General features: G+C 33.7%; 1 protein-coding gene across 1 annotated transcript; it reads left to right on the top strand.

Annotated features, from left to right (window-relative positions):
* Positions 1 to 8,398: 8,398 nt before the first annotated feature.
* On the top strand, positions 8,399 to 12,209 carry LOC120158017 (histone-lysine N-methyltransferase, H3 lysine-9 specific SUVH1-like). Its single transcript, XM_039168957.1, has 2 exons — positions 8,399 to 11,047; positions 11,932 to 12,209. Exon 1 carries the CDS (start codon positions 8,915 to 8,917, stop codon positions 10,994 to 10,996), a length of 2,082 nt encoding a protein of 693 aa, XP_039024888.1. The 5' UTR covers positions 8,399 to 8,914; the 3' UTR covers positions 10,997 to 11,047; positions 11,932 to 12,209.
* The last annotated feature ends 2,001 nt before the right edge of the window (positions 12,210 to 14,210 follow it).

The raw sequence follows: 14,210 nt of genomic DNA, 5'->3' as shown, positions 1-14,210 counted from the left end.
CGAAATTACAATAACATGATTAGCTGACGTGATTTTTTATGTTGTGATTGTTGTTACTGGTTGATTTGGTCGAATTTTGATTCTAGTCTTTATATTGTATTGAAATTTAAGGTTTAACCTATTTATTTTAATGTTTTATAATTTGAATTTTTTATAATGTTATTAGGAGTTCTAAATTGCTAACATAATTCATTGACATGATATTTCAAAAAATAACTGAAATATTTGACTGATATGTGAATTTATGGATTAGTATATCAATTGGTCTTAAACTAGGCATTTTTTCTCAACTTGGTACTTTTATGCATCATAAGAATCAAACTTGAACTTAAATATACCAGAGCAGGAGAGCTCATCAAATGACCTCAGTGGTAAAAGAAAACGTTATTCTCCTTAGAGATCATGAGTTCGAACAGTTGCGTTTGCAGGATATTTTGCTTGCGAAATTGATAAATGAATACTCTCCCGAAACATATTTGATACACATACATTGTCACAAGTTTCCCAAAGATAAACCAATTATTGTGAATCTCTTTATTCTTCACATATAATATTAATGTAGTAGAGGATGATAAAATGAGGATTGGATAGGTAGCACGCAACCTATCTTTGCAATTAGTACATCGTTACCGATTTTAATTTTCTTAATAATACAAATGATGGAAGTAGTAGATTCGTCAAATAAAAAATCAATTTTTTTAAAATTTATCTGATTTTTCTGCCTCGAACACATGATACAACCTCTTGTTCTGAATGAAACAATTGGCATGGATAACAAATTTTTTCAACCTAGCTGAGAACAATAATAACACTAATATTTGTTGTTCACCTTTTCAAATCAGATTTTGTTATCCTGACCTCTAAAGTCATAGTGGTCAATGCCGACGAAAAATAATGAAAATTAAATCTAATGTGGTGTGACAATGAAACACAATCCTTCTTAACTTAAATGTTGCATGCAAAACAAATATATAAAACACAATTTCCCTAATTGTCACATGCATCACAGTTCACAAAAAAGAAGTTATTTGGTCTTAGTAACAAAGTGAAAGGATGATCATAAAGAGATTTATCTTTAATAACGGGCAGTAGTTAGTGAATATTAACCTGATAAAGGACACTGATAAATTATTTTTTATCAGCAAATCCTTTCTTGGCACAAGTCGGATTTAGGGACACAAAATCATTGAAAACAAGTAAAGTGGGTGTCTCAACGAAAATTGTGAGTAATCATAAAGGATAGTTAAAAATAACTTTTTTTATGGAAGAACCTTCTACACGTTAAAAAAAAACCCTACAAAACATTATTCATGTTAAAAATTTGACAAACCCAACATGTTCACTATAGAGAACCTAAGATCTATCACTAATGTTACATCAATTTTCTAAAGTCGGTTAGTCTTATATTTTATTTATAATTTCTTAGTACATAATAATACTTAGACATCAGAATCGACCATATATCATTCAGACAATAGAATTGATCATTTATTATTTAAGTGATAGAGTATATTATATATTAAAACCAACACAAATGCATTAATAATTTAAAATAAATTAAGGTTAACTAGGAAAGTTAAGAGAATAATTTTTTTGTTAATATACAATACAATTATAATATTATTGAATTATATCACTATTTTTATTATATACCATAAGCTCTCTTTTTTAGAATTGCCCGTCCAGCTCAGTTGGTAGAGCGCAAGACTCTTAACCTTGTGGTCGTGGGATCGAGTCCCATGATACAGAATCTGCTCTCAACCTGGCGTTGTGGGCATCCTACTACCTTACCTCCCCACACTCCATTACATATGAAAATAAAGTCAACTAATTTTTTTTTCTCTTTTTCACATAACTCACTCTGACATACTTTTTGTATTGTTTTTATAATGAAAACTCCCTCCCCTATTCATAAATTTTAGTAGTCTTTAATTGTTGACACATATTAATTAGGGATGGCAATGTGTCGGGTTTTTGGGTCACCCGACCCGAGAAGAAAGGCTCCTCCACCCGTGATCTGATTCGATGAAATTAAGGTTTCACCCGACCTGACCCGAAATAATAATAAAAATATATTTTTATTCAATAAAAATAGTGACTTAATTGAAAAAAATTATATATAAAGGAGTATTATTGTAATTATCCCTAAATATATAGGGTAAAATTATATATATTTTTTTGGGTCGGGTCGGATTTTTCCACCCTAAATCCGACCCAACCCGAACCCAATTTTTTTTTTTAAAAAATATGACCCGGTCGAGTCGGGTCGGGTCGGAACCCGTCGGATTCGGGTTGAGTTGCCATCCCTAATATTAATATCTTAGCTATTAATCTTATAAAAATTTAGACTCTTAACAGAAAATTCTAGATAAATTTTTCTATGTATAAATTTTAAACATGAAAAATTAAATTTATTAAATTATTTATGCATAAATTTTAAAGATTAAAATTATTATTATACTAAGTCGCATTACTATTTTTTTCGCTTAGACAGAACATTAATTAAAAATGTGCTTCATGTATTTCATGAGTGACAATGGCAGCCACTATACGATTCCGCTTGCGAGCAGCCTATTGAATCCATACCTCCCAATTACATTGTTTAATTAATTGATTAAATTGTTTGATATTTCTTCCAAAAATTTGTGAATACTGTATGAGCCAATGTCACGTTTGAAGATAAATATAGGTTCACAATGATAAAACCAAATCATAATAAATTTAAAATAAAAAAAATTAAAATCCAATCGTATTATCTCATCCAAAATAAAATAAAATATTATATTTACGAAATCGTACTCAAGGGCCATAGAGATTTGTGAAGAATATTTAATTTGTGGTCTCGATTGTTGTGCTTGAACGTTCCCTCGTTGACTAACTAATTTCTATATAGTAATTTATATCGTATATTATAGTTCAAACTTCTACGATGCTTCCATTGACCACCCTCTTCTTAACTCATCTTTAACGTAATGAGTTTTATAATATATGATATATTTTATAAAGCTGGATGAGTTCAATAAATGAAGCAATCACCGGAAAAAAAAAACAAAACAATACAACTTACAAGATCACTGCTATTTTTTTCCTCAGCAATAGCATTTTAATTGAATAAGGTTAACCTAACTAATATGACTCGTTACAAACTTTTATAATCTTAAATGCAAGAAAATAGTACATATAGCCAGACAATACAATGCACACAAGAAAACTTATACCAACGTTACAAAAATCAACGTTGACACCATACTACTGCTCGTCGAAAGCCAACAAGAATACCACAAAAAGTAATACAAAGACAACAGAAACATAAACTAAACTAAGCAAAACCACCATGTTTTCCAGTCCAAGTTTGAAAAACTAGTAATTTAGTACACAACAAACAGTTTTAGTTTAGACTAAACCAGCTTCATACATCATTCACCACACTCTATATCACTGTCACCGTCACTGCCAAGAAAATCGGGTTTTATGCATCTCCAGTGAACAGTATACTTGCACCCATGCTCCATACACTCAATTGACAGATCTTGGCAAGGCTCACCACAGGGAACACATTCAGGGTAGTGATAAATCTTTTTAACGAATGTGAGAGGATGTCGATGACCTTCGTATGTGTATTTGCTTCCGGCCTTGATAAATCGGGACTCTCCGATAACACATTTGATATGCATAGCATTGTCACAAGTTTCACATCGATAAAACCATCTTTAGGTATCAAAATAGAATATAAGTAATAATTCAGGTATTAAACATGTAGTTTATTTTTTAATAGTGTAGGAGATTACAGTTGAAAACTTTCTTAACCAATTGATAACACTCTTATAGGTGTAACTGTTTAAATCCAAAACCTCTAATAAGTAACATTTCTTTTAACCATCTAGTAATTAATAGGTTCGAGATTATGTAATTATTGTCTCCGTTATTTCAGCAGTTGAATGGTTGGTGTGTTCCATGTTTGATAAATTGTTATATGATGAATTAATTAATATAAATGTTTATATGATAAATTGCAAATTTAACTATTTTTTTTAATAAATATTGAGCTTACATAGTAATTTTTTTAATATTTATAAAATAACAAAGATTTTAATATAATAATGTTTGTCAACACCGTTTTTCGCACGGGTGGGGAAAGGCCTATACCGACTTGGGAGTTTTCTCTTTTTGAAAATCGTTTCGAAATGTGAGGAGTCGCCACCAGTTATTTAAGGTGCGATTGGAACACCAGAAAAATGGATGATTTTAATAAAATATTTTATTTTTATCAAAATACAGAGTTTTGAGGTCTGCGAAAATCTAGAAATCAGGTTCGGGAGTCGGTTACGCGTGGGGAATGATTAACACCTCCACAAGCGCCCAAAAATTGGTACCCAGTTGATTATCCTATATTTAAAATTGGAAATTTTGAGTTCGATCTTTATTTAATTTAAAAATCATTAATGATGCGAAGTTGAAAAGGGTATTCGTTTATTAAGGCCGATAGCCTTCACTCCCGAGCGTAAATGCGGAAGATCATCTATTGTGCCTAATAACCGAACATTGCCTCATTTTTAGAAAACATGATGCAATTTTGAAAATGATGTCGACTTATTTAGGGAATTACCAGTAGTCACTCCTTGAGCATGATCGTGGGAGATATACTATTAATTTCTTAAATGAGTGTACAGTGCCTTAAAGTTAAAATAAAATGCAATCAAACAAAATTTTATTTTATCCTAATTAATCTAAAGTAAATTAAGGTTTTTTCTAACTTAAGGTGTCAAATTATGAGAATTAGGGAACTTAGGGGCTCAAATCTAAAAATGTCGGCTCTAGTATTAATCTTATTTGATTTTAAATAATTATTGAATTAAATAACCGAGATGGTTTCTCGAGCATTTACGCGAGGGCTGACTCGAATTATCCCCTAAATTAGAAAACTAGTATGAAATCTAAGCTAAAATGGAGGCTCTATTTAACCTATTTAATTATGTAAAAGTTGAAGTTCTAATTAAGTTTGGGGACTAAATGGTCAAAGGATTAAACTATGACTATGAGACCTAAATATAAAATCCTAAAACTTAAGGATCTAAATTGCATAAAATAAAAATTACTAAAATGCAATAAAATAAAAGATAGTAGTTAAATAGGAAATAAATAGTGACCAAAATGCAAAAATTAAAATAAAAGTAGCTAAATCAACAACTAACAGTGACTAAATTAAAATAAAACAAAACATAATGATAAAATTGTAATAAATAAAAAACAAAAGATCTAGTGACCAAAATGTAAAAACACGGTAAAGTTCTGAGGACTAAAAACAATAATAACCCAAAAAGTAACAACACATGCACAAAAAAGGTAGAATTTCAAAATCAATCCACGAAGTTTCAGAAAAAATTAAAAGGTCACTACACATGACTAAAGTGAAAAAAAACATGCTAATAGTGAGGGGATTAAACTGAAATTATACAAAAAATTTTAAAGTACCAACAGAAAATGGAAAATTATGAAAATAATCCCTTCCAGTTACCATTTTTGTAAAAACACGAGAATTGTTGAAGGATCTAAAATGCAATTTCCCCTTAAATTGTTTTATAACTACAAACTTTTTCCCTTCTTTTTAACATTTTATTTTTCTTTCTTTTTTTAAAAAAAAATAGAGATAGAGGGTCTCCATTCTCTCTATAATGTTGTCCGATCATCGGTCGCCGTCGGTTGCTACGCCGTCTCCGTCTCCGGTGGCCGTTGGCCACTAAAAGTTATCGGAGACTCATCTCGACGCAGTGGTCACAAATCCGAGCTTGGTTTTGTGAAAAACGATCTCCAATGCCTCAAAATAAACCGATAACCCTCAGCTTCAACTGCCTGGATCTCCGCCGTTCACAGTTGGATCAGACCCAAATTTCAGTATGTTTTTTCTCTCCTCGAGACGCTCCTCATCACTGTTCGGATCTGCGAACCGACCCCCCGAACGCCGGTGAGGCTTCGACAGAACACAATGTACTATCATTTTTATTATATATTTTTTGTTTCGAAAACTAAAATAAAATAAAATAAAAAAATACCAGAAAAATATCTTTGAATCTTTTTTTTGCTTTTTATTGATTTTTGAATGGGAATGGAACCCCCGACCCTTCGCTCAAACACTCCAACGACCACGAATCAACCCCAATTGGCACCCTTCTCAGGTAAAAAATCTAACCACTCTCATTCCATTGTTTTATTTACACATGCAAGATAATTTTTTTGTTTCGAACTATGAAAATAAATGACAAAAATACCTTCAAAATTACTCAAAAATTTCATATTTTTTTTCGATCTCGAGAGTCCCCTTACATTTTTTTGCTTCGGGTTCATATAGCATCCTATTTTACAACATGTTTTTTTCTTTAAACAAAATGATTGAAATCATCGTGTTTTTTTCTTTTGCATTTTTCTTTTACTTTTCTTCTCTCATTTTTATTATATTTTTTTGTTTCAAAAATTAAACTAAAATAAAATAAAATAAAAACACCAGAAAAATATCTTTGAATCTTTTTTCTGCTTTTTATTGATTTTTGAATGGGAATGGAACCCCCGACCCTTCGATACTCAAACACTCCGACGACCACGAATCAACCCCGATCGACACCCTTCTCAGGTAAAAAAATCTAATCACTCTCATTCCATTGTTTTATTTACATATGCAAGATAAAAAAAATTTTGTTTCGAACTACGAAAATAAATAACAAAAATACCTTCAAAATTACTCAAAATTTCCATATTTTTTATTGTTTTTTTTCGATCTCAAGAGTCCCCTTACATTTTTTGCTTCAGGTTCAGATAGCCCCTGATTTTACAACATGCTTTTTTTTCTTTAAAGAAAATGATTGAAATCATTGTATTTTTTTCTTTTTCTTTTACTTTTCTTTTTGCTTTTACTTTGAAATATAATGATGAAAGTAAAATATGATATTATTATGTTTTTATTGGTGGATCCAACTGGAATTCGGTGAAGAAGAAGAAAACGGTGGTCTACCGGGTCGGGTCAGTTCCGGGTTCCGGGTCGAATCTTGGGCCTGGTACAGGGATGAAAATTGGTGATTACAATGTTATTTTAAGTATATTTATAGCCATAATTTTTTAAAAATAATTTAAAAATATAATATACTAAATAATTATTTAACTATTGATATCTTATCTATTTATCGATTAATTCAGATCAAATATTGTAAAGTCTTATTATGGATGCGACCTTCGAATCCTTGACCTTAAAATCTAGAGCTTCATCACATTGCATAGAGATAATCTTTTCAATTCGATTTGAATCCTAAACTTAAGTCCAGTATTTCATCCCACTATATCAACTGATCGTATGTTAGTAAAAAATGTAAGGTAAATTACATTAAATACTATTTAACTTTAGTTGATGTATCAGTTATACCATTAAACTTTCAATTGCTCCAATTATAGCATTGAATTTTAATTTTGACTTCAATTATACCATTAAACCATTAAAATCCAACTGACACAATGCAAGGACAAAACTTTTAAACGATATTGTTTTAGCACTAAAACTTTTAAACGATTCACTTTTAGCATTTTATTTTTCCGGGCGCCTCTGGCAGTATCTTTGTCCATCACTAGTCTTCATTCTCGACAAGATCAATATCAAAACATTCACATTTTACTCATATTTCTAATCATATGATTGATTTTCTATAAAACTCACTTAAACCTAATGAAATTAAATAAAAAATTACCAATTATATAGGTTTCGAGGCTTTCTTGAATTTGAGGTTACAATGTTTGTTCTAAAATTCAAACCATGAGAAACATTATTTTAAGAGGATAAACAATATATTTCAAAACTAGCCTCACTAGATGATCATAAGAGGAGATCAAAGTATTAACGCATTAAACCTTTAAATGAATTTTCGTTAATTTTGAGTGGTTTCATGGAAAATTAATCTGATGAGAAGAAAAAAGAGTAAAAAGTCAATATATTAATATCGATCTTGTCGTAAATGGTAACTGATAACGGGAGATGATTGGAGCATGCAACGGTCGAAAAAGTTCAGTGACTAAAATTAGATCTTTTTAAATTTAGTAATAAAATAGATACACGCCTAAATTTAAGGCCTAAAATTATGTTGCTTTAGGCATCAATAGTCGCATAAAAAATGAGGTCATTTTACCCTCATCATCACAGTGATAATAAGATCCATCCACATCATCATGTCGTTAAAATTTAACGACTCAGTGGTATAATTGAAGTCAAAAATAAAATTCAATGTTATAATTAGAGTAATTAAAAGTTTAACATTATAATCAGTACATCACCTAGAATTCACTGGTATATGGTGTAGTTTATCCTATTTTTAATTATGTAAACGCATTTAGAAAGGAAAAAACAATTTTCATTACCAAAACAGAAAAAGGTGAGTGCTTTGCTTTTGTTCACACTTTCTTTGTGCATATCTTCAGGGATTTTACTGCAAATTTCTGAAACAGAGTCTTTAAACCTAACGAGTCAAAGCTGGTAGTTGGTTTTTTTTTCTGTCATGGGTTTCACTTAAATCTTTGGTTTAGGTTTCAAATTGGAACTCGCCACTGATCAATGCCTTTTGCTTTGAATTGTAGGTAAAGTTCTCATTTTTAATCTATAAGCGTTGCCTTTATTTAATTTCGAGTAGCTTAATCAGTTTGAAATTGCTCCAAATCGTTGGGGAAAAATGTGTCTCCAATCATTTCGGCTTGTATGAAATTGGAAGACGGCGGTGGGCAAGACTCCGCAGAAATATTCTAGGGTTTTGCTTTGAATTGGATGTAATTTCTCTTTTTTAATCTGTTAGGGTTTCCTTTGTTTAGATTTGGGTTACTTAATTAGCTTAACAGTTCTCCAAATCGTTGAGAAACACAAAGTTTCGTGCAATTCAATTTATATGAAATGGAAGACGGCGGTGGGGAAGAATACATAGATAAATCTAGGATTTTGAATGTTAAGCCACTACGATGTTTGGCTCCCATATTCCCTCCAACGCCGAGTTTCCCTTCGTTTCCGCATCCCCAAGCTGCTCCGCCTTTTATGTGTGCACCTCCTGCTGGTCCTTGCCATTCTGGTTTTGCGCCATTCTATCCGTATTCTGGTTTCCCGGACACTCACAACATGCAAACTCCGATGCATTATGGGTTCAATGGAACCATTCCCGCGGTTCCTATCAATTCATTCAGGAGTGAAGCAAATGGAGATGCCGGAAGGAGTTCAAGGAATCCGGGTTTGTCAGAACACGAAGAAGATGGTTACAGTGATGGGGTTCATGTAATTGATGTTGAAGATTCAAGCAAGGCTGCCCCCAAAAGGAAAAAGAATCAGAAGAGGATGCGGACTGGCAGCAGCCAGGATTTCAATGTTGCGTCCTCTGATGTGGATATAGATGGTGTTGTTGATAAAATTGTCGAGTCATTTAATCTCATGGACTTCGATACATTCAGGCGAACCGATGGTGACAAGGAAGCAGTAGGATATATAAGGTTGATCTACGATGTGCTTCGACGAAAAATTTCTCAAATTGAGGATGCGAAGGAATCTGCTTCAGGAGTAACGAGACGACCCGACTTAAGAGCGGGAACCATACTAATGAACAAAGGGATTCGGACTAATGTGAAGAAGAGAATTGGTGTTGTGCCTGGTGTGGAAATTGGGGATATCTTCTTTTTCAGGATGGAGATGTGTTTGATTGGATTGCATGCTCCAATTATGGCTGGCATTGATTACATGGGGCTTAAGGTCTTTCAAGGTGAAGAACCTGTAGCAGTTAGTATTGTATCGTCCGGAGGGTACGGGGATAATTCAGATGATGGCGATGTGTTGGTTTATAGTGGCCAAGGTGGAAATGTTAATAATAGAGGCATGGAAATAACTGACCAAAAGCTTGAAAGGGGCAATCTTGCTTTGGAGAAGAGCTTGCATCGAGGTAACGAGGTTCGAGTGATTCGTGGTGTAAAAGATATAGCAAATCCAACCGGAAAGATATATGTTTATGATGGTCTTTATAAAATCCAGGAGTCATGGGTGGACAAAGGGAAGTCTGGTTGCAATGTTTTTAAGTACAAATTAGTTAGGTTACCCGGGCAGCCTGAAGCATATACAGTGTGGAAATCCGTTCAGCAATGGAAGGATGGCAGTGCTGCTAGAGTTGGCCTTATATTGCAAGATCTCACTTTGGGGGCTGAAAGCATACCTGTTTCTCTTGTTAATGATGTTGATGATGAAAAGGGACCTGCAAATTTCACATATTATCCCGGTCTAAGATATTCAAAGCCTGTAAATTCAATCGAATCTTCAACTGGCTGTGGTTGCCATGGTGGGTGTATAGCTAGTAACTCCAACTGCCCTTGCATTCAAAGAAATGGTGGCTATCTCCCATATACTACCAATGGTGTTCTTGTCAGCCAAAAAGCCTTGATACATGAGTGTGGTTCTTCATGCGTGTGCCCTCCTAATTGCAAGAATAGGGTATGTCAGAGTGGTCTGAAAGTTCGTTTAGAGGTGTTTAAAACTAAAGATAGAGGTTGGGGTCTAAGGTCATGGGATCCTATCCGCTCCGGGGCTTTTATTTGTGAATATGCAGGGGAGGTCATTGATATTTCTAGGGCTGAGGAGCTCGGAGGCGTAAATGATGATGATTATATTTTTGATGCAACCCGTACTTGTCAGTTGGGGGAAAGTATCCTGGGTATATCTAATGAGACTCCAAAGATCCCATTTCCGCTAGTTATAAGTGCAAAACATTCCGGAAACGTAGCGCGATTTATGAACCACAGCTGCTCCCCAAACGTATTCTGCCAACCAGTTTTGCTCGAGAATAGCAAGGAGTGTGATCTGCATGTTGCATTTTATGCATACAGACATATTCCTCCAATGACCGAGTTGACATATAGCTATGGCATTGTTCCACCTGATAGAACATACCAGAGGAGAAAAAAGTGCCTTTGTGGATCAGCAAAGTGTGTAGGCTACTTTTACTAGTGGTCTATCAACTCGTGAATTCGAATCAGCATGGTCTTTTCCATTAGAAAGGTTAGTTTTCTCCAATTATGTGGTATATTTACTTTAAATACGCTTAATCTTCTTAGATTTGACAAAGTATTGTAGATTAGAGGCGGCCATTATCTTTAATTGTACAAAGTGCTTGCTTCCTTAATACGGCTTTTATCTGATTAAAATGAAAAACAGAGCTCCTTGAAACCTTATCTTTGTGAACCCTAAATCAGTGATAATGTAATTGCTTAGACATTGTTCTTAACTATTTGCTATGTTTTGAATTAAGATTGCTATCATTGTGTGTGAAAAACTGATTGGAGATTAAGAAAATATCACTTCAATCTTTTAAGAGTATTAATAGTGCTCGCTGGGGATGTGTCAAAGTTCATTTCTTTATCCCATACCTCTCTCATTAGCCTAAAATGACGTCAACCGGTTTGAATCTGATTTTTGCCATGCAGTTATGTGCTGCCGTTTCTATCACAGTTAGTAGCTGGGGGTTTAAATCCCGTTCCTCTTGTTAGCCTAGGCATGCCTTTTTGTCAAGGCGATAGGCATAGAAAAGCTAGCCTGGTTGAAGTTCTTTTTAATTTATTTTATGTTTCACTTATTTCATTCGATATACATTTACTAGTAAAATAAGGATAGTATCAAACTCTTCACTTCTCAATATTCGAATAATATACTATATGCACAGACCATAAGGAACCGATGCATATTGAACATACAAAAACTCACGCATATACATGGTCAATATGAGTGCCTGGAGTGCACCTTGTGCATTAACTGTTCCAACTAGTCAATGTATGAGTGTCCTTTACATCCTTTACTTCAGGCTACATATACTTTACTCCGTACTACATACCGTTGGTTGATCCATGAATTCATTTGTGCTGAAGAATTGGCAATTGATTTTACAGGTACAGAGGCATACCGACGTTTCCGCTTGTAGCTGCTGAGCTTGCACGAAATGGTCCTCCTCGTCCTCTTTTACTTTTTGACATGCTGGGTCCGGTAATGAAGTTCTAAGCTTATAACATGGAGCATTTTGGCAGAACTGCTGATTATAAAAACACATGTATAGTGTAGTTTAGCTTCTTCTATCTCCATGATTTTTTTTCTGTAATCAACTAAGTTATGTTTGTGTTTGGTCTAGGGCAAGGTGACTACTAGGAATTCACCTGAATTGAAGTACACTTTTGAGGTTTTTGAAGGTTTAAATATATTAATATTTCATGTCTGTAATTAGGGAAACATAGTAACCATCAATATCATGCGTATTTGCTCAAGTTCGATTCGGACCTGAAATATGAGCTTTAATTTTTTTTCGAACTCCTTTATCTGTAGTTTATATATCTATCTAATCTACAATATATATATATATAAAAGCTCAAGTTTGGTGAATTTTTTGAATTGACTAAAATATCTTTTTTGGCTCATTATATTATTACAGTTGACATCACAAAATTAATATTTTAAATATTATTAATTATTATATAATTATTAAAGTAATATTGATTATAAAAGTAATATTTGGCAAATACCATATATCACATCTAAACCAGAAAAGAAAACAATACAACTTACAACACCACAAAATGTAATACAAAGACCAAGAAAACCACTCTTTTTTCCCACACAAATTCAATACATTATGAACAGTTTTACTTTAGACTAAAGAGGATTCATACATCAATTATTTATAAGAGAATGAGGTGCTATTCAATCCCAATGAGCGAAGTATTTGCATCCTTCCTCTATACACTCAAGGGCTAGATCTTGACAGGGTTCACCACACAGGCATTCAGGGTAGTAATAGATATTTCTGATGAATGTGCAAGTGAGAGGATCTGGATCATCTTCAAATGTGTATAAAACCATTGCTTTAGATCTCTTTCTTCTTCACAGATGTCACAATAATGTCGTAGCGGATAGTCATCGGGATCTTGATAAACAAGTGCCAAAAGTATGTTCGTTACACTTATGCCAAGCAATACGTGGTAATGTAACACATCTCCCATGCAGAGCAAATGTGCAATCCTTGCATCTGTATGTTTGATCAGAACGGGTAAAACCTTTACCACAAGCACTGCACTTCCCTTTAAAGTTGTCGTCATTGAAGAGGAAATGTGGCTTACCTGCTTGATATGTACAACTGTGAGATACTGAAGCACATCTAAGACACAAGCACCGGAAATCAATCACTATGTAGGAGAAACCACTACACGTATAGCAGCATTCACTACATTTGAAAATACCGTCAGTGAGAAGACGGAACGGTTTTGCATTAAACCATTAAACCATAGTCGACGCATCCTCGGCAATTCAGCACATGCCTTGTGTAAAAAGAAATCACAGTGTGAACAATAGTGAAATGAGGAAACAATAGGTAGCACACAACCATTGCAATAGTTATTATCCTTGATGTCATCTAAGAATATAAAGTTGTATCTTTCCAACTATTACATCGTCTCTAACTTTAATTTCTTTGATAATATGATGATGCAACTCATAGATTCATACAACGGATCAGATTCCTCAAATTCGTCGATATTTTCTACCTCAACCACATCATACAAGTCCTTCTCATCAATGGAACACTCGACATGGATAACAAAATCACAACCTGGTCGAGAGCAATAATAACTCCCGTGCTCGATGTTTACTTTTTTAAAACAGATTTTGCAATCCCAATCTCTAGAATCATGGTGGTTAATGTAGGTGAAAAAGTAGTGGGAAATGGGATGGAAATGAAGATTGAGTCGAATGTGGCGTGGCAATGAAATGCAGTCCTTGTGAACTAGAATGTTGCTCGTCGAACAAATATAGGAAACGTAATTCACTTGGTTGCCACATGCATCTCAGTGGAACGGGTCATTTGGTTTTTACAAAAAAAATAAGAAGGCGATCATGATGAGATTTGTCTTCAATAATGGGTGGTGCCCAAGCACATCCGAGGTGTATGTAAAACTTGCAAGGGACACAACGACAATAAAATCCCAACCGGATATAGAGTTTGCACAGGCTGCATTTAGGGAAGTCTTCGTCGGGATAATCGAAAACAAGCTAAAGTTGGTGTTTACGGGGGCAAGGGTGCTTAATTGTTGAGGGTAATTGAAGACATTTCTTATGGGAGACATTTCTACATTGAATATAGCACACAGTGGAAGAAGAATATTCAAATCCTCGTCTGTTTAAC

The sequence above is a fragment of the Hibiscus syriacus genome, unplaced genomic scaffold (assembly GCF_006381635.1).
Source record: "Hibiscus syriacus cultivar Baekdansim isolate YM2019G1 unplaced genomic scaffold, ASM638163v2 tig00111298_pilon, whole genome shotgun sequence".
Taxonomy (NCBI): domain Eukaryota; kingdom Viridiplantae; phylum Streptophyta; class Magnoliopsida; order Malvales; family Malvaceae; genus Hibiscus; species Hibiscus syriacus.
Note: the sequence above shows the minus strand (reverse complement) of the source record. Positions and strands in the feature narration are given on the sequence as shown.

Bases quoted from the DNA above. Each gene is read 5' to 3' on its own strand.
- LOC120158017 (XM_039168957.1), top strand. From the start codon at position 8,915: ATGGAAGACGGCGGTGGGGAAGAATACATAGATAAATCTAGGATTTTG.